The sequence below is a fragment of the Pyrenophora tritici-repentis genome, chromosome 2, assembly GCF_003171515.1.
Source record: "Pyrenophora tritici-repentis strain M4 chromosome 2, whole genome shotgun sequence".
Classification (NCBI taxonomy): Eukaryota; Fungi; Ascomycota; class Dothideomycetes; order Pleosporales; family Pleosporaceae; genus Pyrenophora; species Pyrenophora tritici-repentis.
The window spans coordinates 1,252,374-1,274,096 of NC_089391.1; the positions used below are offsets into that span (position 1 = coordinate 1,252,374).

The 21,723-nt window shown below is 52.8% G+C and overlaps 8 protein-coding genes across 8 annotated transcripts; 4 read left to right on the forward strand and 4 right to left on the reverse strand.

Annotated features, from left to right (window-relative positions):
- Positions 1-136: 136 nt before the first annotated feature.
- PtrM4_059430 (class II aldolase-adducin domain containing protein) lies at positions 137-1,067 on the reverse strand (the record flags this gene model as incomplete). Its single annotated transcript, XM_001932723.2, has 2 exons — positions 137-775; positions 822-1,067. The coding sequence occupies 2 exons, from the start codon at positions 1,065-1,067 to the stop codon at positions 137-139; spliced, it is 885 nt and encodes a 294-aa protein (XP_001932758.1).
- A 3,901-nt stretch (positions 1,068-4,968) lies between these two features.
- Positions 4,969-6,508, forward strand: PtrM4_059440 (Tymo-45kd-70kd multi-domain protein; the record flags this gene model as incomplete). The annotated part of the gene is made up of 3 exons (XM_001932724.2): positions 4,969-4,984; positions 5,040-5,989; positions 6,044-6,508. The coding sequence occupies 3 exons, from the start codon at positions 4,969-4,971 to the stop codon at positions 6,506-6,508; spliced, it is 1,431 nt and encodes a 476-aa protein (XP_001932759.2).
- Positions 6,509-11,751: 5,243 nt separating this feature from the next.
- On the reverse strand, positions 11,752-12,045 carry PtrM4_059450 (Amelogenin domain containing protein; the record flags this gene model as incomplete). Its single annotated transcript, XM_066105448.1, has 1 exon — positions 11,752-12,045. One exon carries the CDS (start codon positions 12,043-12,045, stop codon positions 11,752-11,754), a length of 294 nt encoding a protein of 97 aa, XP_065964075.1.
- A 329-nt stretch (positions 12,046-12,374) lies between these two features.
- On the reverse strand, positions 12,375-13,416 carry PtrM4_059460 (Atrophin-1 multi-domain protein; the record flags this gene model as incomplete). Its single annotated transcript, XM_001932725.1, has 2 exons — positions 12,375-12,513; positions 12,581-13,416. 2 exons carry the CDS (start codon positions 13,414-13,416, stop codon positions 12,375-12,377), a joined length of 975 nt encoding a protein of 324 aa, XP_001932760.1.
- A 1,353-nt stretch (positions 13,417-14,769) lies between these two features.
- On the forward strand, positions 14,770-16,329 carry PtrM4_059470 (uncharacterized protein; the record flags this gene model as incomplete). Its single annotated transcript, XM_066105449.1, has 3 exons — positions 14,770-14,805; positions 14,861-16,216; positions 16,261-16,329. 3 exons carry the CDS (start codon positions 14,770-14,772, stop codon positions 16,327-16,329), a joined length of 1,461 nt encoding a protein of 486 aa, XP_065964076.1.
- Positions 16,330-16,576: 247 nt separating this feature from the next.
- PtrM4_059480 (uncharacterized protein) lies at positions 16,577-17,884 on the forward strand (the record flags this gene model as incomplete). Its single annotated transcript, XM_066105450.1, has 1 exon — positions 16,577-17,884. The coding sequence occupies one exon, from the start codon at positions 16,577-16,579 to the stop codon at positions 17,882-17,884; it is 1,308 nt and encodes a 435-aa protein (XP_065964077.1).
- Positions 17,885-18,549: 665 nt separating this feature from the next.
- PtrM4_059490 (Transcription factor involved in TATA site selection and in elongation by RNA polymerase II) lies at positions 18,550-20,246 on the reverse strand (the record flags this gene model as incomplete). The annotated part of the gene is made up of 3 exons (XM_001932727.1): positions 18,550-19,274; positions 19,324-20,024; positions 20,167-20,246. 3 exons carry the CDS (start codon positions 20,244-20,246, stop codon positions 18,550-18,552), a joined length of 1,506 nt encoding a protein of 501 aa, XP_001932762.1.
- A 321-nt stretch (positions 20,247-20,567) lies between these two features.
- PtrM4_059500 (CAT5, Ubiquinone biosynthesis protein COQ7) lies at positions 20,568-21,365 on the forward strand (the record flags this gene model as incomplete). The annotated part of the gene is made up of 1 exon (XM_001932728.1): positions 20,568-21,365. The coding sequence occupies one exon, from the start codon at positions 20,568-20,570 to the stop codon at positions 21,363-21,365; it is 798 nt and encodes a 265-aa protein (XP_001932763.1).
- Between the last annotated feature and the right edge of the window lie 358 nt (positions 21,366-21,723).

Here is a 21,723-nt window from a genome sequence, read left to right on the forward strand (position 1 = left end):
CTTTGCGCGTCCACGCTCTCACAATTCCATATGCCCTAGCGCCATGATTGTTGCGCTGGCATAGCTATATACTTGGCTACGTGTTTCGCCACTCGTAAGAGACTAACAGGGCTCATGTATTCTGATGAGATGCCCACTACTCCAGGTACTCTCCATTCGACTCCCTGTGGATGACATCAAACATCGGCTTTGCACTGAAGAAGCCCGCGAGCGGACTACCTATGGTCTTGCGCGTATAGACCGCGTCCTCTTCGGTAATCTTAACAGTCTCCCCGCCCCGTCCCGCAGCCGCAGCATCGGCCATCAATTGCGCCTGACAGCACTTCTCCAAACTGACAAACCAAAACACGGCCTCTTCTATCGTCTTACCAACAGTCAACAGGCCGTGGTTCTGGAGTAGTGCCGCCTTCTTGTCACCCAGACATTTGGCAATGTTCTTGCCCTCTTCCTCTGCTAGCACGATACCGTTGAACGACTCGTAAAGGACGTGGTCGTCGTGGAAGGCGCACGAGTCTTGAGTTATGGTATCCAGTTTGCGACCGAGCGAGCAAAATGTGCGACCGTAGATTGAGTGTGAATGCGCTGCAGCGATTACATCGGGACGAGCTGAGTGGACTGCATGATGGATCATGTATGCCGCCGTGTTGAGAAGTCGGCACTCTCCGCCGTCAATGACTTCGCCTTTTGCGTCAACGAGGATGAGATCCGAGGCCTTCATCAAGCTGAAGGCGACACCAAAGGGATTCACCCAAAACGTCGTTGGGTCTACGGGATCCTGCATCTTGTCAGCGTCTCATACATCTATACGTCGACAAACTAACCCTGAGGGTAATATGGCCGGCTACACCCTCATCAAAGCCGTACTTGCCGAAGATGCGGAATGCCGCAGCAAGTCGGCCCTTTAGGTATGCACGCTCCTTGTATGGATCATCGAACTTGGGTGGCGTCGGAAACTTGAGCATCTCCTGCTTGCCATCCTTTTGGCTTAAGCCCGGTTCATTTGGCGCTACTGTGTTTGGCTTCGTCTCGTCACCTGCCTGTGGCTCGATTGCTGATGGAGGAGACATGATGGAGATGTTGCAGGAGAATGAGGAAAGGTTGATAAGTGAAGTTGATTGTACAAGGAAAGAGCAGAGGTGTAGAAGTGGCAATTAGCTGCCGGTTTCTGCATGCAGGAACCGTCTTCCTCTGGAACTAACTCGCAAGCCTTGCTCGTTGAAGGATGAATCAGCAGTGTTATCGGAAACCTTTCCGATTGCTATCATGCGAGTGTAGGGCGTTTACTATTGATAATGCCGTGGTTGGTCCGGCTACGGCTCTGGATGCGGGGCACAGACGCGGGGCAGCCTTGCTATCGTTAGCATTGCCATTGACACATCTCGTCCGAACCGTTCAATGTCGTCGCACCGTTGACAGCGTAGAGATGGTCACTCGTGACATGTCTTGATGCTTTTCGCGCAGTTGCTAGCCAATACTTGCTGCATGTAAGCATGTAGGGTCATCGCCAAGGTTAACCTGCATTATGCACTCGCATCGTCTTGGGGTTAGATAGGTATGCTCCATCTTGTGTATCCATATATGCAGTGGTTTCAATGTTTGTTCGAGTTGACGGGCCAAGAATACGATTCCGTTACGCTAAGGAAACTTGATAGTGGTGGTTGACAGACATCTCACAGACACTGGGTAGGATACCGTAACATATCCAATTCCACAGCATGTGGCCCCCTCTCAAAACCCGGGCAACACAGAGGTCAACTTCGGCACGAGACGGCGCGTTTCCAGCTTACACATGGTTGCCCAGGACGAAGCCACAATCAAACCCTTACAGGGATACTTTCTGCTTTTTACCTTACCTCGGCAAGAACAAAAACAGTGAACAGGCTGTTACATCAGCGAGTCAGCCTGACGCTAAAAGCATGGAAAATCCATCTCTTCTGATGGCAAATACTTACGCATCGAAGTGTGTAAGATATAGGGGTAAATTTCCATGTAATTGTCATGCTGATGTCACAACCAACAAGAAACACAACACTGAAGGCTGGAAACTGTACCGCTAGAGTGTCGAGACCACCCAGCAGTCTGAGTCGCAAAACAGTGTGCGGTTTGGTCCGCTTGCTAAACGTGCTTCATCGGGTAAAGTCCATTATGACCACGTTCGTGAGGGGCATTTGTTTCCACGAGTCGGTGTTAGCGAGGAAGGTTGGAGTGTACGTGCGCGCAAAAAGGACAGAATCGGTACGGCACGAGCGATGGATGTGCCTGAACCAGCGCCGCGCTCTCTCGTGGCGTCCAACCGCTCAGCTGAGAAGCGCATGCTCAGCTGGGATTAGGTTCAGTTGAGCCAGTGTTGCGTCCGATGCGATCGACGCCTGGGCAGCGCGAATCGCTCCACACTGATCATGCAGTACAATTTCGAAATGTCATGGGTAAAGGCCAATCGCATCTGCATCGCCTTATGCTACTGTGCAGTGGGGCCGCATATCGTGATTAGGCGAGCTGTTCCCGTCGATTCATCGATGGCACATGGCTAGCTGGCGCATATGGTATGGCACCTTGAATGTTTGAAGCTCTGGCAGCTGTACCCGTGAACGGATGTTTGTTCACGTGTTACTCTGCGAAAAAGCAAATCAGGCCGCGTAGCCAGGGCTTTTTCAAACGCGAACTGGCACCTTGATGGGTGGTCTTCTATGCATTCTTCGGCGTTGCACACCTGCGCATGCACACAAGAGGGGTGGCATAGAGACAGGCGGCAGTTTTTGACGCTACGGAGAGTTCTGAGGGTATGGGGCACACGCGTCGTCCATGAATGGTGGCGTTCCAGTACCTAGGTAGCTTCAGTGTCCGCGTCGCTTAGTAATGGTGACTTCTCCCTGCAGGTTTGAGCCAGTAGTCTAGAGTACCGATCCGTACGTCAAGCTGCATCTCCGCATCTTGAAGATTGTCCTCAGCGTGTATCGACACGGCTCGTAACTGGCATATGCCTGAGCACTTTGAAAGTGATGTGATGGTGATCAGCCATGCATACCGGATCAGCGTCATGGTATTGCCGGTATGACCGGGGATGCCAGGTAGAAGAGCTGAACATGGATTTGCCGCTGTGCTGGGGTCCCGAAAGAGGCATACTGCATTAATGATGCTACCTGAATAGTCGATGCAGCCAAGTGGGGAAGGGTGGAGGTGTTGATCTGCGACCGGGGCTTCCGAGATATGACGTATCACAGCGACGTGCGAAAAGGAACATCTCCGAGCGAAGAAGGTGTACAACAACAAATATACTTTTTATCTCATGTAAATTAACCCCTAATCATACCATGCTCTGCTTTTGTCACTCGGGACATCCGGTCGGCAGCTTTTCGCCCGGTGTTGCTGTACATACTCGGCTCAACCTTCTCACCCATGCTGTCCCCGAGGCACGATAAGCGAGCGCTGGCGGGAGCGAGTATCGCTAGGAAAGGCTAAAGGAAGATGGCGCTAGCCAGAGCAAAGATACGTCAATCAGCTCAATTGAGACTGGGACATACCCGTATCCGCTTGGATCATAACTGTCGCCCATATGGTCGCTTGAAGCGGCGAACGGCTGTGTAATGTCATCGGGTTTTCCGCTGAATCGGCCAGTATCCATGTGCCATCAAACTTTGCTCTAGCGGGCCGTACATCGATGATGCCAGGAGCAGATCAAACCCAGGGCATGCGCTTGGCTCTGAGAAGCAATGCTAATGGGCCGCTTAATCAAAATGCGGAAGCACCCTTTCTTCTTCCGCCGATCTATAGCATGGCCTGTATCGACAAAGCCGTGAACCATGACCCATGTTACAGGATGGCGGGCGTCCCCACCCTCAGCTTACCATTTTAGACTTTAGCAAGGCTGCGCGCAATACTGTCCAGACCTCTAATGGACGTGGTCGCCGACCAAAGTCTGAGGAAGTAACAAGTCACCCCTCTCGCTTAGATTTGAATGAAGGAATCCCGTATGGGGGGTGTGGGCAACTGTCAGTAGGTCATTGGTGGAAATGATGGGTTTTCCAGTAATTCAAATTTTGCTGTTTTCCAGTAAGAACCCGTCACTGTCCATTTACTGCTTTGCCGATAGCAAGCCTCTTGTGGAGAGCGCGCTAAATGCTTAGCATCAATTCTTCAAGATGGATGTGATACGCGGCTCTCTGACCCGAACCGTCTTATGGGATACCGTTCTACTGGTATCTCCCTCTCCGACAATTTAGCGTGGACTCGGACGGACCGAAACTTCTGGATCGTGGTGCATCGGACACTTTGCAATGCAATGAGATCATAGTTTCAGAACTTCGTTTGTCGCTGCCGTACCTCACGTGCTCGTTCTAGTAGGCAACCAACTTCCCAAATTGGTACTCACTATAGTCAAATTTGCGAGCTACTCTACGCGGGTTGCAATTTATCGATGAACCACACTGAAAAGCCATTCTGGCCTCTCTTTCGAGCGTACTAATCGAACCGCTGAGGGATTTTGTGATATCACAACCACGATAGCTCTCCACAAGTTCCCCACTCGCTTTACCACTAGCTGCAATGTTTCGGTTTGATCAACTATAGAGGCTGTGCAGCGCTCCCACATGCTTTACGCGGCGGAGCTCCTGGACCATGCATGCGCGTTAATGCAGTCACTCATGCCAAAAGAAACGACTAAGCCTAACAAAAATCGCTTTTAATGTATGATCGTCGACAGGCATGTCGAATCAGACCTGAACTTGAGCTGCTGAAAGCAGGTCATCCTTGTCCAGCTGAACTAGCACATGCATATACCAAAAACTACTGACACATTGAGCATACTCGGCAGCGTAGATACTACCATGATGGCACACTGACGATCAATGCCATCCAGGTATACCAGCCCCGCTCTTACCCTGGAAGCTTGGCTTGAAACGACCATAGCTTGAGGAGACTTTATGATTTATAGCCACGACGAGAGCTGTAAAACCTTCATGCCACTTCCACATGCTAAATCTATTCAGTTAGTCAATCATTGCCTCGTACTGGTAGGAGCTTCTGCTGATTCATACCCACAGGAAGACATAAGAAGAAGCGCTCCCTGACAACTGAAGACACTCACAATCAAGATAGACGAACCCCTTCTATCGCATCACTTGAGATAGACCAGTCTTCATCCCCTCCCTCTACCAAGTACGCATCTTCGAAGCAGTCTCTTTCAACAACAAAGGCACAACCAGCTCCCCCACAGCTTAGCTACTCTTCGCCCGAAACTCCTACACAGCACTCGCGGTTAGTTTTCGAAGCTACCAACAAGTCAAATACCTCTCTGCTACAGCCAGAGTCTTTGCCTGTCACATCATCTGCATCTGCGGATAACACCTCAGAGCCCACTACACCTGTTGCACAACAGCAGGATAGTCCGACTTTACCCTCTCTTCCGCAATTTACCGCTGAATCAGACCCATTTGTTACGTCCTTGGCTACGATCCAAACACCGCAAGCCTCGCGTACTAGCAACATGTCTCTCAGACTCCCCTCTTCTCACGGGCAGGCGAATGGCCAGAATGGTGCCAACGGACTCAACATGACTTTCTCACCGCCGTCATCACCTCAGACCCTTTTCCGCTCCAAAGGCCGTCTCCCGTCTTTTACTTCCTCCCGTGCGACCAGCGGCAATTTCAGCTCAATGCGATCCCCTACCAAGCGCATGACCGGTACCAACAACTACCAGAATTCGATTGTCCAAGACTCCGCTGCCTCTCTGAAGAAGAGAAGTTTGGCAGAGCTTGGCGTCGGCGCGTACCAGAACATTAGCGACGTCTCTTATGTTTCGTTCCTTGAATGGATCCGATCCGAGCGTCTGACCACCCTTCCCCACAAGGGCAGTCGCTGGGATAAAGTTCTCATCCGTGCACTCTACTTTGCAGAGCAGTTGCACAACTTCGAGCAAGCTATCCAGCCCTTTGCGCAGGATAGCAGCTATGCAGCCAGCGTTGGCTATGGCCACGCTCAATTACTTCTTGAGGTATGTAAATACTCCAATTGAAATAAAGTAACCCAAAATACTAACCCAAAGCAGCTCAGTCACCACAACTCGGCAGCTCTTGACAAGGCATTTTCCGTCTTTTACAAGTTTGCCATGTCGTTCCATTCAGTTTTGCACCGCTCGGAACTATTGGCAGCAAGCTCGGAAATTCGCGAGCAAATCTGCCTCTTGTACACTGACCTCATCGCCCTGGTGGTTGATGTTGCGGTCAAATTCTACAAGACAGTCAAGGGCATGACGCCTGGCTCCACGAGTCTCGACATCTTTGAACTTTTCGGCGAAACCATTGAGACGTTCCGTACGCGACAGAACACTGTGATTGAATTGATTTGGCAATCACAGATCGAGAACGAGGAGTTTGAGGATGGTGAAGCTATTGATGTCCAGCATTTGAGCCGATGGTTGGCGTCACAGGATCGTGTGATTGCCGCGATCACTCGTGACCATGAGACTTATGTGGACAACCAAGCGGTAAGATATAGTTCCACCATATATTGATTCATACGCTGACGCAGATAATACAGGAGTTCACTTGTCTGTGGTTCAACAAGCATATGACCAAGTTCTTCCAGAGCGAAAACCGCGTCTTCCTCGTCACTGGTCAGTCCGGTGCTGGAAAGACGACACTTGCTGGATCCATCGTCGAGCGCTTGCAGCGTCCCATGAACCGCAAGCAGTATGACACACTCTTTTGCTCGCTATCTCCTGACATTCCAACTGCTGCAACATCGTTGTCAGTCGTGAAGTCGCTGTTGTTCCAGTTGCTCAACCTTCGCGTTGGTAACATGGAGACATACTACGCCCTTTTCAGGGCCTATCACCAATGCCGAAGCTCGGAGGACCTCAAGAATTACGAAGAGTGCCTCTGGAAGGCATTGGCCGATGCGCTCGAGCACCCTGTTGCTGGAAGCAACGAACTGGTCATGGTTGTTGATGGTCTTGATGAGATCGCTGAGTCCCAGAGCGCTTCGATTCAGGCCAGCGGTGCCTTCAGCCCTGCTGATCTGCTCGCGAAGCTGGTCCAAGTCACCCAACAAGGCAATGGTGTTCGACTGATCACGTTGTCATCGTCTATGAAGATGCCCACTTCAGCCAAGGGCTCTCAACATCAGATTACACGAGAAGATGTTAGAGACGATCTCCACGCAGTGGCGCTACGTTCCTTGATCCACAACCATCACTTCCATGGCCAACGTCCTCTCGACCAGGAACAGCTACTCGACCGTATCATTCGAATGGCAAACGGCTCTTTCTTGCATCTCACATTGGCTTGTGATATGCTGAACGCGCAAAAATCCCCAGATGCCTTCAACAAGATGCTGGAGAACTTTGAGTCCACCAAAATCTCGGTTCAGGATCTCATTCTCAAGCTGTTCAACATGCTCAACCCAGCAAATGACGCAAAGACTTTGCTCTCCTGGGTCTTGGCTGCCGAGCGACCCCTCACTCTCGATGAAATTCACACCTTGTTTTCTGTGGATGTCCAGCGTGGCACCATTTCCGACAAGGGTGTGAACGCCAACGAGACCTTCAAGACCCTCGAGCCGCTGTTCACATTGCACCAGCGTATCGTTCGGTTCAAGCATCCCGTCATTCACTCGACTCTGCACGACTTTGCCGTCACTGGCAAGATCCCTGTTCCTCTGCAAGACAGCGAGACCGACATGCTCCTCAGGGTATTGACTTACACCAAGTTCGTCTTGAAGGATACCAAGGCTGAGCCAACATTCGACACCTCCGAGACGACCACTCCGGACAGGCTATTCAGGAAGCATCAATTCCTCGAGTACGCTGTGCGATACTGGGTGCTGCACCTACAGCAGTCTCCTTTGGCACCCAAGTCAACCGGAGAATTCAAGCCCACCGGCGATCTCCAGAAGGTGTTCCCCGAGACTACGATGTTCCCTATTTTGGAGTCGTACTGTTGGGGTACTCAGCTTCCCGTCCCCCAGGCGTTGGAGTTGCAGAAGCTTGGACTTACAATCCGCCAAACCATCTTCACACGCAAGCATCCTTCTGTGCTCCAGACCTACCTGTCGATCGCTACAAGCTACATGCTCGTATCCAACACCACGGAGGCAACTAAGTACCTCTACCTCTGCACCATTGTCGGCAAAGAGGTATTGTCGCCTATCCATCCCCTCACGTTGGAATGCGCCAATCAATTCCTGAAGATATCAGAGACTCAGACTTCCACCACGCGCACAGACATTATGACACACCGCGAGCAGGTGCTTACTGTGCTCATCACTGCGTATGAGACCCAGTATGGTAGCAACTCTGAGGTGGTCATTGAGACCCAGAAACTTCTCGCGCAACTCTACACGTCCATCAACGAACACGATCGCGCGAAGGAGATCTGGCATCTCATCCAGGATTCAACCGGTGACAACTGGGGTCATGCCTCATACCGTTCGAACCACGACATGCGCGATGAGATTCAAATCAAGACTGGCATGGGTAAAGGCGATCGCGAGATTGATAGCTATGATCAGTCGTGGTTCCACGATGGCGCACATGGTGGAGAGGAGAACGTCGATGTTCTTACCATTGCCTCGATCAACACTCAGCTCGATCGCATCCAGGAGCATCTCCACCGCAAGGAGTTCGCCACTGTAGAGAAGTTGTACGTCGAGCTCTGGATGGAGGTCTCATCCAAGTGCCGCAGTGTGCTTGCTGTGGAGTGGCATGAGAAGAACATTGCCATCGCCACTTCTTACGCCCAGTTTTTGAAGAACCAGAAGCGAACCAGCGAGTCTACTTCAATCCTCACATCGGTGTGGCAGCAGTATGAGTCCCATCAACTGTCGTTTGCTGAGACCATTGTCTCTCAACTCACCACTGTTGCAAAGGAGATGCGCAGCATGAAGGCTCATGTCCAAGCACTTGCAATCTTCAAGTTTGCAAGCTCCTATTACCAGAGCATCCACCGCGAGGAGTCCCATGCTTCGCTCGAGATTAGCAAGCAACTTTCGCAGACATCTACCGAGCTTGTCCAGGAAAGTCTGAACAGCTCCAGCTCTGTTACCGAGACCACGACTACAACGTCCGAATCTGTCTTCCAAGATGTGTTCTTTACGACCATTTCGTCCTCGGCCACGGTTGAGTCTAGCACCATCGCCCTTGCTAAGAAGCTGACTGCTCAATACATGGCAAAGAAGGACTACACAGCAGCCATCAACGTCATCCATGCTACTCTGCAGCGCACCTGGTCTTCCTTCCTCGCCAGCTCCATCCACGATGTCACCATGGCTACATCCTTCACGCAAGAGTCAATCGAGCTGGTCGAACAACTTGCACAATGCTACTTGCAAATGCGCAAGCTGGACCAGGTAGAGGATGTCTACAACCGGTTCTTCCGTGCCGTGCTTGTTACCGAGAAGGTTGATAAGGTTACTTTCGACAAGTCGAAGAACCTGCTTATCAACTTTTACGACAAGTATGGCTACGCGGACAAGGCTATCAGCATCTTCCAGGAGATTCTTGTGGTATACCGTTCCAGACTCGGCCACACCAACGAGCTCACCATCAGCACTCTCTACGAGCTAGCCCAGAGATGCCGCAGCCATCCCCGAAACCATGCATACTGGTTGGACTACTACCTGCAGATTATCACGGCCCTCAACAAGGACTCTGAGCTCTGCCACAAGGATGCTTTGGACGCCATGAATGTTGTCACTGTCACATACTGGGAAGACCGCCGCTATGCTGAAGCCGTTACCTTCTACAAGGTACTCTGGACTACCTTTGTTCGCCAAACCAAGCAGCACAAGGTCTTTACGGATGTCAAGTTCATCGAGGAGCTGTACGACCGCTACTACCAGTGCCTTGAGGAGACCAAGGCTAGCTGGTCTGACCTCCACAAGGTTACTAAGGAGTACCGTGAGACTGCCACTGCCACCTTTGGCGCCGAGTCGTCCATTGCAGTAAACGCAACGCTCGCACTGGCAAAGGTTTCGGAGAGCAGCGAGGCACATCTGTCCGAGGCTATCGCACTGTACCAGGCCGTCTCCCAATCAGGCAAGCAGGTGACAACCACCACTACCACCACAGAGATCAACCAGGCACTCTCTTCTCTCTACCACAAGCAGATGCATTCTTCGTCTTCTAGCAACATGAAGGCCGAGATTGTACAGAGCGCCTTGGCCATGACGCAGTCGAACTTCCAGGACTCATACCAGAAGTATGGCTACTGCCACGAGTCCTCGCTCACTAGTTTGAGGGAGATGGCAAACTTGTACAAACGCCAGCAAAAGACTGACGTTGCTACCAAGCAAATATCCAAAGCGGCATCGGAGATTGTATCCAAGGAGAACTCGTCGCAGAAGTTGATCGAATCGGCTGCTTCTATCGCGTCGACCTTTACCGCTATTGAGCAGTCCAGCGCTGCCCATAGTTTGGCACAAGAAATGCACCGCCAGATTTGCGCCAAGGACACTCGCAACGCATCAAAGTGGTCTTTCGATCTTACAAAGTGCAACCGCACTTCGCTCGCCTTCCTTGCGTCTCTTCAGTACAACCTCCGCAAGGACCTGAGCATCAGCTTCTCGGAGATCTACGCCGAGCTCACCATGGAGTACATGTACTGGATGCAGTTCCACGAGACTTTGACCAAGAAGGAGGCCAGTCTCACCGAAGTGCTTCGTGCTGCTGCTCCTCTCCGTTTCCTCTTGCGCCGCAACGACCAGAAGGAGATGATGAGTGTGGTCGAGGAGCACTCGGTCCAAGCGGTTGGCAGCTTTGTCAAGCGTGAGGGTCAAGACCTCAAGGACTTCCACCAGAACTCGCCACGCATCTTCATCATTGGCATTCTGGATCGTCTGGGCAACGGCCGCAACAAGGACTTTGTCCGCTCCGTCATCCTCTCCAGCAACGAGAACATCTCTAGGCTCACAAAGGAGAAGAAGTTCCAGGAAGCGTACGATGTTGCCAATCTCAGCTTCATGTTCGCCAACAGGAACGACGTCTACAAGGGCGCACCAGCCATCAGCATGGGCTTCCAGCTTGCATCTCTCCTTGCCGGCCGCGACGGCGAGAAGTGTACCGACGCCGCTTTCCGCAAGAAGATGCTGGACCTCTCCAACCGCATTGTCAAGAAGGTCCTCGACATCGCCAAGGAGCTCAAGCTAAACTTTGCCCGCGTCCAACTGTACGAGCTGAGCCATCTCTCTGCTCTCCTCGGGGAGCAGCAAGACTACGAGACACTCGAATGGCTCCTCACCAAACTCTGGTCTACCCGCGACGCCCAACGCTCCTGGCCCGCCGAAGTCCTCCTCAACCTCGGCCGTCGCCTCATCTGCGCCCGCTACGCCGCCGGCCACCCGATCAAAGCCATCCGTCTGGCCGAAGACATTGCCTACAACATGCGTCGTGCCCACGGGCCCCGCGCCCCCGTCACGATCGAGACGTACGAGCTGCTCGCCCAGCTGTACACGTCGACGGGCCAGACCTACCAGGCACAAGCGGCCAAGGGCGAGAAGACCGCAGGCATGGCAACCGACTACTTCAAGAAAGCCATCCTTGTCCACGAAGACATTCTCCGCGTACTTGTCAGCAACCAAGATCACGCATCGCCCGCGCACGCCGACGACGATGATGACGACGACATGGACACTACCGCGCGCCTCCTCGCCCGCGAAGGCGTAAACGTAAAGGTTGACCCAAACGTGCCCGGAAGTCCAACTGCCGTTCTCGATTCAAGCACGCTCGACAAGTCCGCCACAGCGCTCAAGCACCTGCATCTACTCAAGCTGGCGTACCAGCGCTACGGCGGCTGGCCCAAGAGCTACGACGAGTACGAGCATTTGAACGCCCAGCTCTTCCGCGTCTTTGGCGGCGAGAGCAAGTGGAAGGGTGTTGAGGGAACTGAGAAGTGGGATGCCAAGGGCTTTGGTAGCGGCAAGGCTGAGAGCCAGGAGGGTGGATTCAGGGGCGTGCAGGATTGGAGCTTTGGGGCTAGGGAGGTGTTGACGAGTGGGAGTGCTTTTGAGGGCAGACAGCAGCAGCAGATGATTCAGAATGGTGGACATCAGCATGGGCTTCAGCAGAATGCGCAGAACGGTGTTGCGGTTCAGGTACGATAAGTTGGCATGAGACGACTAAGGAAAGTGGAGGATATGTGTGGATTTGATGGGTGTTATTAGCGCTCCTTTCAGCCTTTCTTTTGTTTCCTGTGTTTCTTGAGAAGTTTTCGCATTCGCTTCGATTTCCTCATGTCTTTCGTTATCGATACTTTGTTGTTTCCGAGGCTGGACCTGGTAATAGTGTGGTATTTTAATCGTTAATATCATGGCGTTTCCGTCTGTTACACACTTTCGCTCTTTCCAGTCCTTCCCATTTCATGAATCATTGATCCTCTGATGTTCTAACTCTGCAACAGCTTCGCAATCGACGCCGCTGTAGCATTGTGCACTGGAAAGGTAGGATGCAACTCGTTCAGCCACAAGTACTCATTGACCGCATATTCGCAGCTCGCGTCCTTTGTATACCACGTCGGCGTTCCACTGTAATCCGATTAGCTCATCTTTACCACATACCCAACATCCAGCAAGGTAAAACAAGCAAACATACCTCTTATACGCCTCACAATACCCCGTAACATTCTTCAACCCAGCAGTCTGTTCAAAGCTTTTTGGATCCCCAATAACGCTCTTAAACACGCCCCAAGTATCATGCACAAACGCCTTCGTCGTCCCAGGATACCTTGCCTGGAATGCATCTACCATTACCCCCAACCTCTTATTCCAATCCTGAATAATCTCTCCCTCCGTCTTTACCGCATACCCACCATCGTCCTTCTGCAGCGTCAACGGCGCCAAATTAACCGGCGGTACACTCAAAAACAAGAAATTCCTCGCCCCCGTCTCATACAAGTCGTCCAGCTGTTTTGCATATACAGTGAAAATGGCATCGTACAACGTCGTGTTGCCCAACCACCAGCTATTCCCTACGTCGTTGATACCGATGAAGAAGGCGAATAGCGCGGAGTCGGATGTCCACGGGGCGGAAGCTGGGTGCGAGCCGTAGGTGGGCAGGAATTGGGATTGAACTTGGTCTTTTAGGCTGAGTACTGTGGGGGCGTAGGGAGTTACAAGTGTGGCATCGACGGTGGCGCCACCAGAGGCGAGGGTGTATGTGAGGAGGCGGCTGGCGTTGTGGGTTGTTGTGAGGAACCCAACCCAGTTGGGGCCGTTGGATGAGGTGTAGCCCGGGTAGGATGGGTTGCCCATTGGGTTGGATTCGCTGGGTTGGCTGAGGGTTGTTTGGAAGCCGGTTTGGGTATAGGAGTCGCCGAAGACGAAGAGGTGGTGGATGTTGTTCCATCCTGGCCATGAGGATGAGGAGGTTAGTGGTGAAGCGAGGCTGGTGGCAGCCAGCGACATGGCGAGGGTAAATGATTTGACCATGTTTGTTGAATCTCACACTGGAGATGCGAGACCTACTAGAGGATCAAGATATTGCAGATGAAGAGATGACCTGTTATATATGAAGCATGGCTACCCACCCACTCCATCTATCCGGTCTGTCCGCACTACATCAGCACCAATGATGTAGTCTGTGTGAGATTAGTTGCTGCACGCAATTACCCCACAGACGGAAAGAGAGCGGAGAATACATTAAGTCTAATTCTTTACGGAAAATCTTTGGACTGGTACGCAGTGCAGTACAAGCCTCCGCGTAGCTATACCTGTCCAGATTGGGTGGCGGGAGTGAATGACGTTCCGTGTCCGAACGGGTCTAGCGCAGCAATATAGTTTGTATGGACATTTCGACGTGGAAATTCCAGCATACTGCCCATTTGAGCCTAGTCAGGGCCGCGAGAGGTTGTGGGTGTCGTGGAACCTCGTTTAGGCGCGTATAGCAATACGAATGAGCCGGCATCCGACGGACCCGACGAGGCCCACTGCCGCCAGTCACGAGATGGAGCAGCCACAGCTTGGGCGCAGCAAAGGCATGATGGAAACAAGCCGAAGGATGCGGGCGGAGAGATGAGTGAAGGCTGTGCTGACCCGAGACTGGCAATCTGCTTGTCGCAAGGCCTTTTCATCACGTCATCAGCACATGGCGCGCGTCCTTGGCCCCTTCTGCACCAAGGCGCGTGGATGGCGGGAAAAAGCAACAGGGATAGTGGCAATGGCGGATCAGGTACAGATAATACGAGGCTACTACAGACAAAAGCCGGTTACTTGATCAAGCACGGACAGTGTAAACGGTAGGCGATGGGTAAAGAAAAAAATAACGGTGGCTGATGGCTGCGCCGTGTAAGGCTGAAGGGGTCCCAGCCGCCGCATATCAGACACCTGTAGCGCGGAACCATATCAGCCAGACAGTAGAAAAAGATTGATCTTAGTTGGTTTGCTAAAAGAAAAACACTTACACACGCGTGCGCCGTGTTTTGTAATCTATAATTTGTTTCCCGCGACCGGCCCATTAATTTGTTGCGCTGTTAACAACCCACGACACCCGACTCTCGGCCTGACCGCATTCCGCATTCCGACTCGTGTCTCAACCTCGACGTCTCGCAACTGTGCCACCAGGCAGGCTTGCTGACAGAGGTTCTCCCGGGAGCTCGCCCGAGCCTGACAGTTCCGTCATCCGGAATGCACGAGAAGAGAGATTGATATTTACGAGTTGAAGTCTGCGTTTCGTATACTACCGACGCATTTATAGCGGCCCCGCGTCATCGGCGTGTTTTCTTGGTTCGGAACACAACAGCTGCTGCACTATTGTACAACCGCCGGTAGGACCAAGCGACAGCCATGGCGGGAATGGAGAATATCGAGGTGCATAGCAAAGTAGGTGACAGCCTTCCTCTTTTGCGCCGAGTTTTTTTGCTGATCGAAAGCCCAGTCGTACCTCGTAAGATGGGTGAATGTCTCGTCTGGACACACGATATCCTGGAGCGTCCAGCCTCATAAGAAGTCAATCAACTTTGGTATCTTCAAGCACCCGGGAAATGCAACAGGCGCTACTCCCCAGTTGCCCTCGTCTGCCAGTTTTGAGGCCGGCCCCGGTACGCCTGGCTCGCTGGAGCCGCCCGTCACACGCGGTCGCGGAGCCTCGACGTCGCGAAACGACCGAACCGTGGTGCTGGAGAAGCTGTCGGCAATTGGGCTGAAGCAGGTACATTGGCATGGAAAATGCGAGGCCGATCTCGTCTCCATGGGTACGTATGACGTCCCGGCGGGCGAGGGCGGCATGTACGGCCTGGTCTTCGACAACACGTTTAGTAAGACGGTTTCCAAGACTGCCACCTTTGTCCTCATGACATATCCTACGAATGCCGCGCCTAAATCGGGGCATCACATGCACTATGCATCGGCAATGGCCGCGAGCACGACGAGCCTCTCCAAATCAAGCCCCTCCATGGGCCCCGTCGAATCTTCCGAATCGCTACCGCAAGCGTACGCTGAACGACCGCGATCACAAGCTGGGCTGAAACCGGGTGCCGTCTCTGGATCCTCATTTCTCACTGGTGTGTTGCAGAAGAAGCGAAGAAAGAGGAACCAAGGCTACGCGCGGAGATTCTTTTCCCTTGACTTTACATCGTCAACACTATCGTACTATCGCAACGACCATTCCTCGGCTTTGCGCGGCGCCATACCCTTGTCACTAGCAGCCGTCGGCGCCAACGAGGAGACCCGGGAGATCTCTGTTGATTCGGGCGCTGAGATCTGGCAGCTGCGCGCCAACAATGAAAAGGACTTTAAGATGTGGAGGGATGCGCTCGACCGTGCTTCAAGAACGGCATCGGATCGAAGGGCTGTGGCCTCGCCAACCCTACAGATACAAGCCTCCCCATTCCAGAGCCTCACACAGGCCATGACTGCCGCGGACGAGAATGAGTGGGCACGCGTTGAAGCATTGGTTGGGAGGGTTTCCGGTACAAGAGACGCGGTGCGAAGACTGGCCCAGAACACTGACCCAAAATACAATTCCTCGTCTGCGTCGATAACGGGTGTTGGCAAGGTGAGCGAGGGCATGTCTCCTACGCCGTCTGAGACCGAAGCGGGCGATTATTTCCCCGACCAAAAGGTCGCCGAGAAGTCGGGATTCTGGAAGCGCAAGGCGAGCACCTCTGCTAGCCAGAGTCCGTCCGGTCTGTTCAGAAGGAGTGTCTCTGCACAAGTAGGCGCTGCGTCGCCTGGCGCTATCCCTCCTGTACCGCCTCTGCCCGCCAATCTTCCCGCGAATGGCACACTCGCGGTACCCAAACACAATCCCCGCGCAAGCATAGTAAGCCAGTCGAGCCATGTACAAGAGGAGAGCATTCACGACAACTGCATGGCTCTGCTGCGAGACCTGGACGCTGTGGTTAGCGACTTTTCCAACCTCATCAGCGAAAGCAAGCAGCGACGAGCGGCAGCGCCAGCAGCAACACTAGCACCAGCACCTTTCTCGCCTAGTGCATCACGCCAAAGCTTTGAATCAGTAGCAGAGTCCGTCGACGAGTTCTTTGATGCTCCCGATGGTGATGCCAGCAAGTCCCAACTGCTCTGCATTCGACGCGATAGCAAAGACGATGAGCGCGAACGCGAAGCCTCTCCCGATGAAGACTCTGATGGCATGTCCGAGTCATCATCAGAAAACGGTGGTATGGTCTTATCAGACCGACCGCGAATGTCACGAGAAATGACACCAGCACTCTTTCCCACAAAACCCAGTTCTCTCTCGCCCTTGCCGCTCAGTCCTGTTGAGCGCCGGGCGACCGTGCCAGCACCAAAGGTCCAGCCTCCCAGTCTGATTGCCTTTTTCAGGAAGAATGTCGGCAAGGACTTGTCTACTATTGCCATGCCGGTATCCGCCAACGAGCCCACATCCGCCCTCCAACGACTAGCTGAGCAGCTGGAATACAGCGAACTGCTTGACGCTGCAGTGACAGCCGCACCAGAAACTGGTGAGCGACTTGTCTACATGGCTGCATTTGCCATCTCGGCCTTTAGCAACGCCCGTGTCAAAGACCGCGCAATCCGTAAGCCCTTCAACCCCATGCTAGGCGAGACCTACGAACTCGTACGCGAGGACAAAGGCTTCCGCTTCTTCGCCGAAAAGGTGCTGCACCGTCCCGTACGCATGGCCTGTCAAGCCGAAGCCCAAGAATGGACCTTCCTCCAATCCCCCACACCCATGCAGAAATTCTGGGGCAAGAGCGCAGAAATCAACACCGACGGTCGCGTCCGCATCTTCCTCCACTCCTCCGGCGAACACTACTCCTGGACACTAGCAACCTCGTACCTACGCAACGTCATCGCCGGCGAAAAGTACCTCGAACCCTCGGGCACCATGACCATCGTCGCAGAACCCTCTGGCGCAAAAGCAGTCTGCACCTTCAAAGCCGGCGGCATGTTCGCCGGCCGCTCGGAAGAAGTATCCGTCCAAGTCTTCGACAGCACCGGCTCCGTGCTCTCCATGGGCGCCACCGGCAAATGGACCCAAGATCTCCAACTCACCTCCAATGGCCAGCCCACGGGCAAAACAATCTGGAAAGTAGGCGACCTCGTTGACAAAGCGGAGAAACATTACGGTCTTACTACTTTTGCTGCTGCGCTCAATCAGGTCACATCTATTGAACGCGATCACATGGCCCCCACCGATTCACGTCTCAGACCCGATCAGCGCGCGTTGGAAGACGGTGATGTCGATCAGGCTGAGGCACTGAAAGCTCGTCTTGAAGAGAGTCAGCGTGCTCGGAGACGCGTCCTGGAGGAGCGTGGCGAGGAGTGGAAACCCCGCTGGTTCAATAAAGTTAGTACGGTTGAGGCGGCTGCTCTGGGCGATGAGGAGGTGTGGAGGCTCAAGGGGGGCAAGGATGGGTATTGGGAGTGTAGAGAAAGGGGCGAGTTTGGGGAGTTGACGGAGGTTTTTCAGCTTTAGAGAGTAGATGAATGGGGGGGAAGGGAGGATAGATAAAAGGGTTAATGGAGGTGCGCTTACGTTTTAATGAGGGATGGATATGGTGACTTTTTATGTAGAGATGATTGGAATGATAATGAATGGATTTTGTATACAGCATGCTTGCTCGTAAAACGTTTATAGTCTACTTATTATAGAATTGTGTCACTCGCACATGTTCATTGTTCTAAGTACCATTTAAAATTCTGATAAATTGGGGTATATGACATGGTCATCATCATTCTTCTCTCTCTCCCTCTCTCTCTTTCGTGACCAAATATGCAATTACAAATGAACTAACCCCTCACATGCACGTCGTCCCTTGCTTTCCTTTCCTATGCTTTCCCTGTCAGCTGAAGTCAGCCGACACCCCAAAACACCGCGCAATGCCCAGACAAGAAGATGTGGAATATGCAAAAAAAAGACAGCAAGTGGCCTAATTTCTGGTAGGTTTTCGTTCGTTCGTCGTGGAGTTCAGTCTCTATGAACGACAACGACGAAGACGACTAGATGAGCAGGTATATATGTGTGTATAGAAGAGAATTTGAGAAAAAGGGGGTCAGCAAGTCAGGGTAGAGCAAGCAAGACCTCAATCTCTAACCCCCAAGACTGAGGAGATGCGTACATGCACCACAGCGTCCAAGATCTCAAATCTCAATATCCATGCCGATATCCATACTAGCGATGATATCATCATCCATCTTCGGTTTCCTAAACGTCGGCAAACCCTTCCGCTCCGTCTTCTTCTTCACAGCTTGCGGTTGACCGGGGTTAGGAGTGGTACCCCTTGAGCTAGCATCACCGTCAAAGAGAGCATCAACATCGAGGGTCTGTTTCTTCTTGTCTGCTTCCTCCTTCGCTTTCCGGGCCTCTTCTTCTGCTTTTTGCTGGGCGGCCCTCTTCTTCTGATCGAGTTTGCGCTCACGCTGTTGTTCGAGCTGGGCTTTGCGGACACGCTCGGCTTCGAGGATGCGGTTTTTGCGGTTGAGTTCCGCGACGCGGGCGGCGGCTGTTTCTGATTGGGTTGCAATTTTGGGGCGCGTGTCTGAGTCGGGGCGGTGCAGGAGGTGGGCGTATTTCTTGGACTTTGCGATGCGGGAGCTGATGTCCGCGTCGGTCCAATAGTGGTTTTGAAGGGCCTTGAGGTCGTCGTATTTGCGCTTGAGGAAGGACTGTGTGGGGACCTTTGCATTGGTCTCTGTGAGGGATTGGCGGTAAGTGTCGAGGTCGCTCTCGGTAAACCGCTGGTTCGACATGAATTGGAACTGGTAGTCCTTCTTGACTGAACCGTGCTGTACAACGACATATTGATCGGTTGCAACACGCTTGCCGTCCTTGCCTTCGAAGACATAAGGCTTGCCTGATGAGAAGCCTAGAAAACGAGTTAGTAATAATCATAGCAGATGTAGCAGACTGCTTACCCTTGATTTGCGCCATCTTGTAGAGAGTTCGCCGCTGTTGATCTTGGCCCACACCGACACGTCCAAAGGCGCCAGTCAAAGCGTCCTCAAAGCCTGGGTGGAAGCAAACCTCAGAAAAGAAGCCTCGACCAACGCGGACAGACTCAAAGTCACGAAGTGTTGCCGGCTGCTCTTCACGAGCCTTCTCAGGTGCTCTGTCGTCCCACTCGACGTCGCTCTCACCATCAGCATCGATATCCGAGCCACCACGACGATCTCCCGAACTCGACCGCCTGCGACCACGTCGGTCGTCGTTCTGTTGCCGCTGTTGACCACGCTGCTCTCGCTCGCGCTTGTACGCCTCTAGCTTCTCGTTCTTCCGGGGCTGCACCTTGGGTCGACTGCTCTTACGCGTCGCATCGTCGGGTTCGTCCGAATCGGCCTTGCGCTTCCTGTCGTTTTGCACATTCGCCGCACGCCTTGCGAGCTCAGCCTTGAAGTTGGCACTGCTCATCTCCTCGGCGCGCTGGCCCAGAATCTCTTCTCGCTCCAGTTGCGACAAGCCCAAGATGCGTCGCTTGTCCGACTCGTCAATGTACTTGCCCTCTAGGGGATAGGGGACATCTGCGGTGCGCTCTGGTACGTCATCATCGCGATCTGAGTCGGACTCGTCCATGGCATCGGATCCCAGCGAGTTTGGCGATGAAGCGGCGGGAGAGGAGCTGCGTGGAGTCAGCGCCATGTTGTCGAAAGGGGTGAACGTAGGCGGTAGAGGGTTCAAGGAAGGGCTGAGAATAGAGCAACGCGATTAAAGCAGGGGGTGGTGATGAAAAAAGTGATGAGTGTGAGAAATGGAACACTCACGCCTCGCCTTCTTCAACGTCTGCGTCTTCATCACCGCCAGCAAGAGCAAAGAGCTCATCGTCGATATCGTCGGCCGACATTGTGAAGGTAATCGGACAAAGTTTCGCGGTGTTTTTGATGGGATTCAGAAGACGATGGAGGCGAAACCGGTGTCGCTGAGGGTACGGCAAGCAAATTCGTGAGAGGTTTAGGGGCGAAAGAGAAAGAAAGAGGAGCGTGGGAAGTCCAAAGGTCGGGGAAACGCTCGCTGAGCTCGGGCCACTGCGCGTCTGCAAGTGGGTCTGGCTAGCGTGCGATGAGTGGTGAGGGCATCGAATCTCAACCATGCATCGACTTGAATTCATCCAATTCGGATCAACAATAGCCTCTTTCACCGTAATACAATAGCCAAAAGGGGAAACATGTCTTTGACGCTGCTTTCACTTTCACCGCGATCGATACCCCGTAATCTGGTACAACGCAACCTGCTCTACCCTGTCTACGACTTTCTTGCGCCCAGCACCACAAGCGCACCACACCAATCCCCGCGCTTCACCAGCACAACCGCCGCGCCACAGCCCCCGCCGTCGTCGCAACAATCGCGCCCGCCATTACAACCACAGAACAATGGCAAAAACCCTATACGACCGCTCAGCCAGGAGCAGCAAGAATTCCTCTCTTCGGCTTTGCGCGTGAACCAAACGGGTGAACTCGCCGCCATCTTGATATACGCTGCCCAGTCACCCGTCATCACCCGCTCTCACCCTCACCTGCGGCCTCTCATGAAGCACATGTACGACCAGGAAGCAGGTCACTATAACTACTTCAATGACGTCATATCAAAGCACCGTATACGGCCCACGGCTATGACGCCCATATGGACGGCTGCCGCGAGTATGCTTGGGTGGACGACGGCTGTCATGGGGCGCGAGGCAGCAATGGCATGTACCGAGGCTGTAGAGACAGAAATCGGGACCCATTATAATGAGCAGGTGCGGGTGCTGTTGGACTGGGCAAATAAATGCAAGGAGAGGGGTGAGAGTCTGGGGCCGGAACTGGATAAGTTGATAGTAGATCTTAGGAGAATAAGAGATGAAGAGTTGGAGCACTTGGATCATGCTGTAGAGAATGATGCTAAGAGCGCAAAACCATATGACTTGCTCACCGAAGTCATACGAGGGGGGTGTCGAGGTGCGATATGGGTGAGTGAGCGGGTATGATACAAACCTCGCACATGTGCTTGTAAATCTTGTAATTTAGTATATATGTAGTGTATCGTATGTAAAAGAAGATTGTCCTCCTACAAGTAATCTATTGAGGGGGGATACAGTAAATGATTTCTTTCGTGTGCGTGCGAAGCTTTTATCCCTTGTACAGTACCACGGTACCCATCCTTGACGTACCAAACCAAAGCACCATCGATTACATGAATATGACGAGCTCTACCGAGCTTTTCCACACATGTGTCTGACGGAGAACACAAGACATTGTCGTCTCTGGCAAACAAGAAGAATACTTGAATAATAAGTGTTTAATTCAAGGCCTTGCTCCGAAATATGCTACATACTAACACTAATC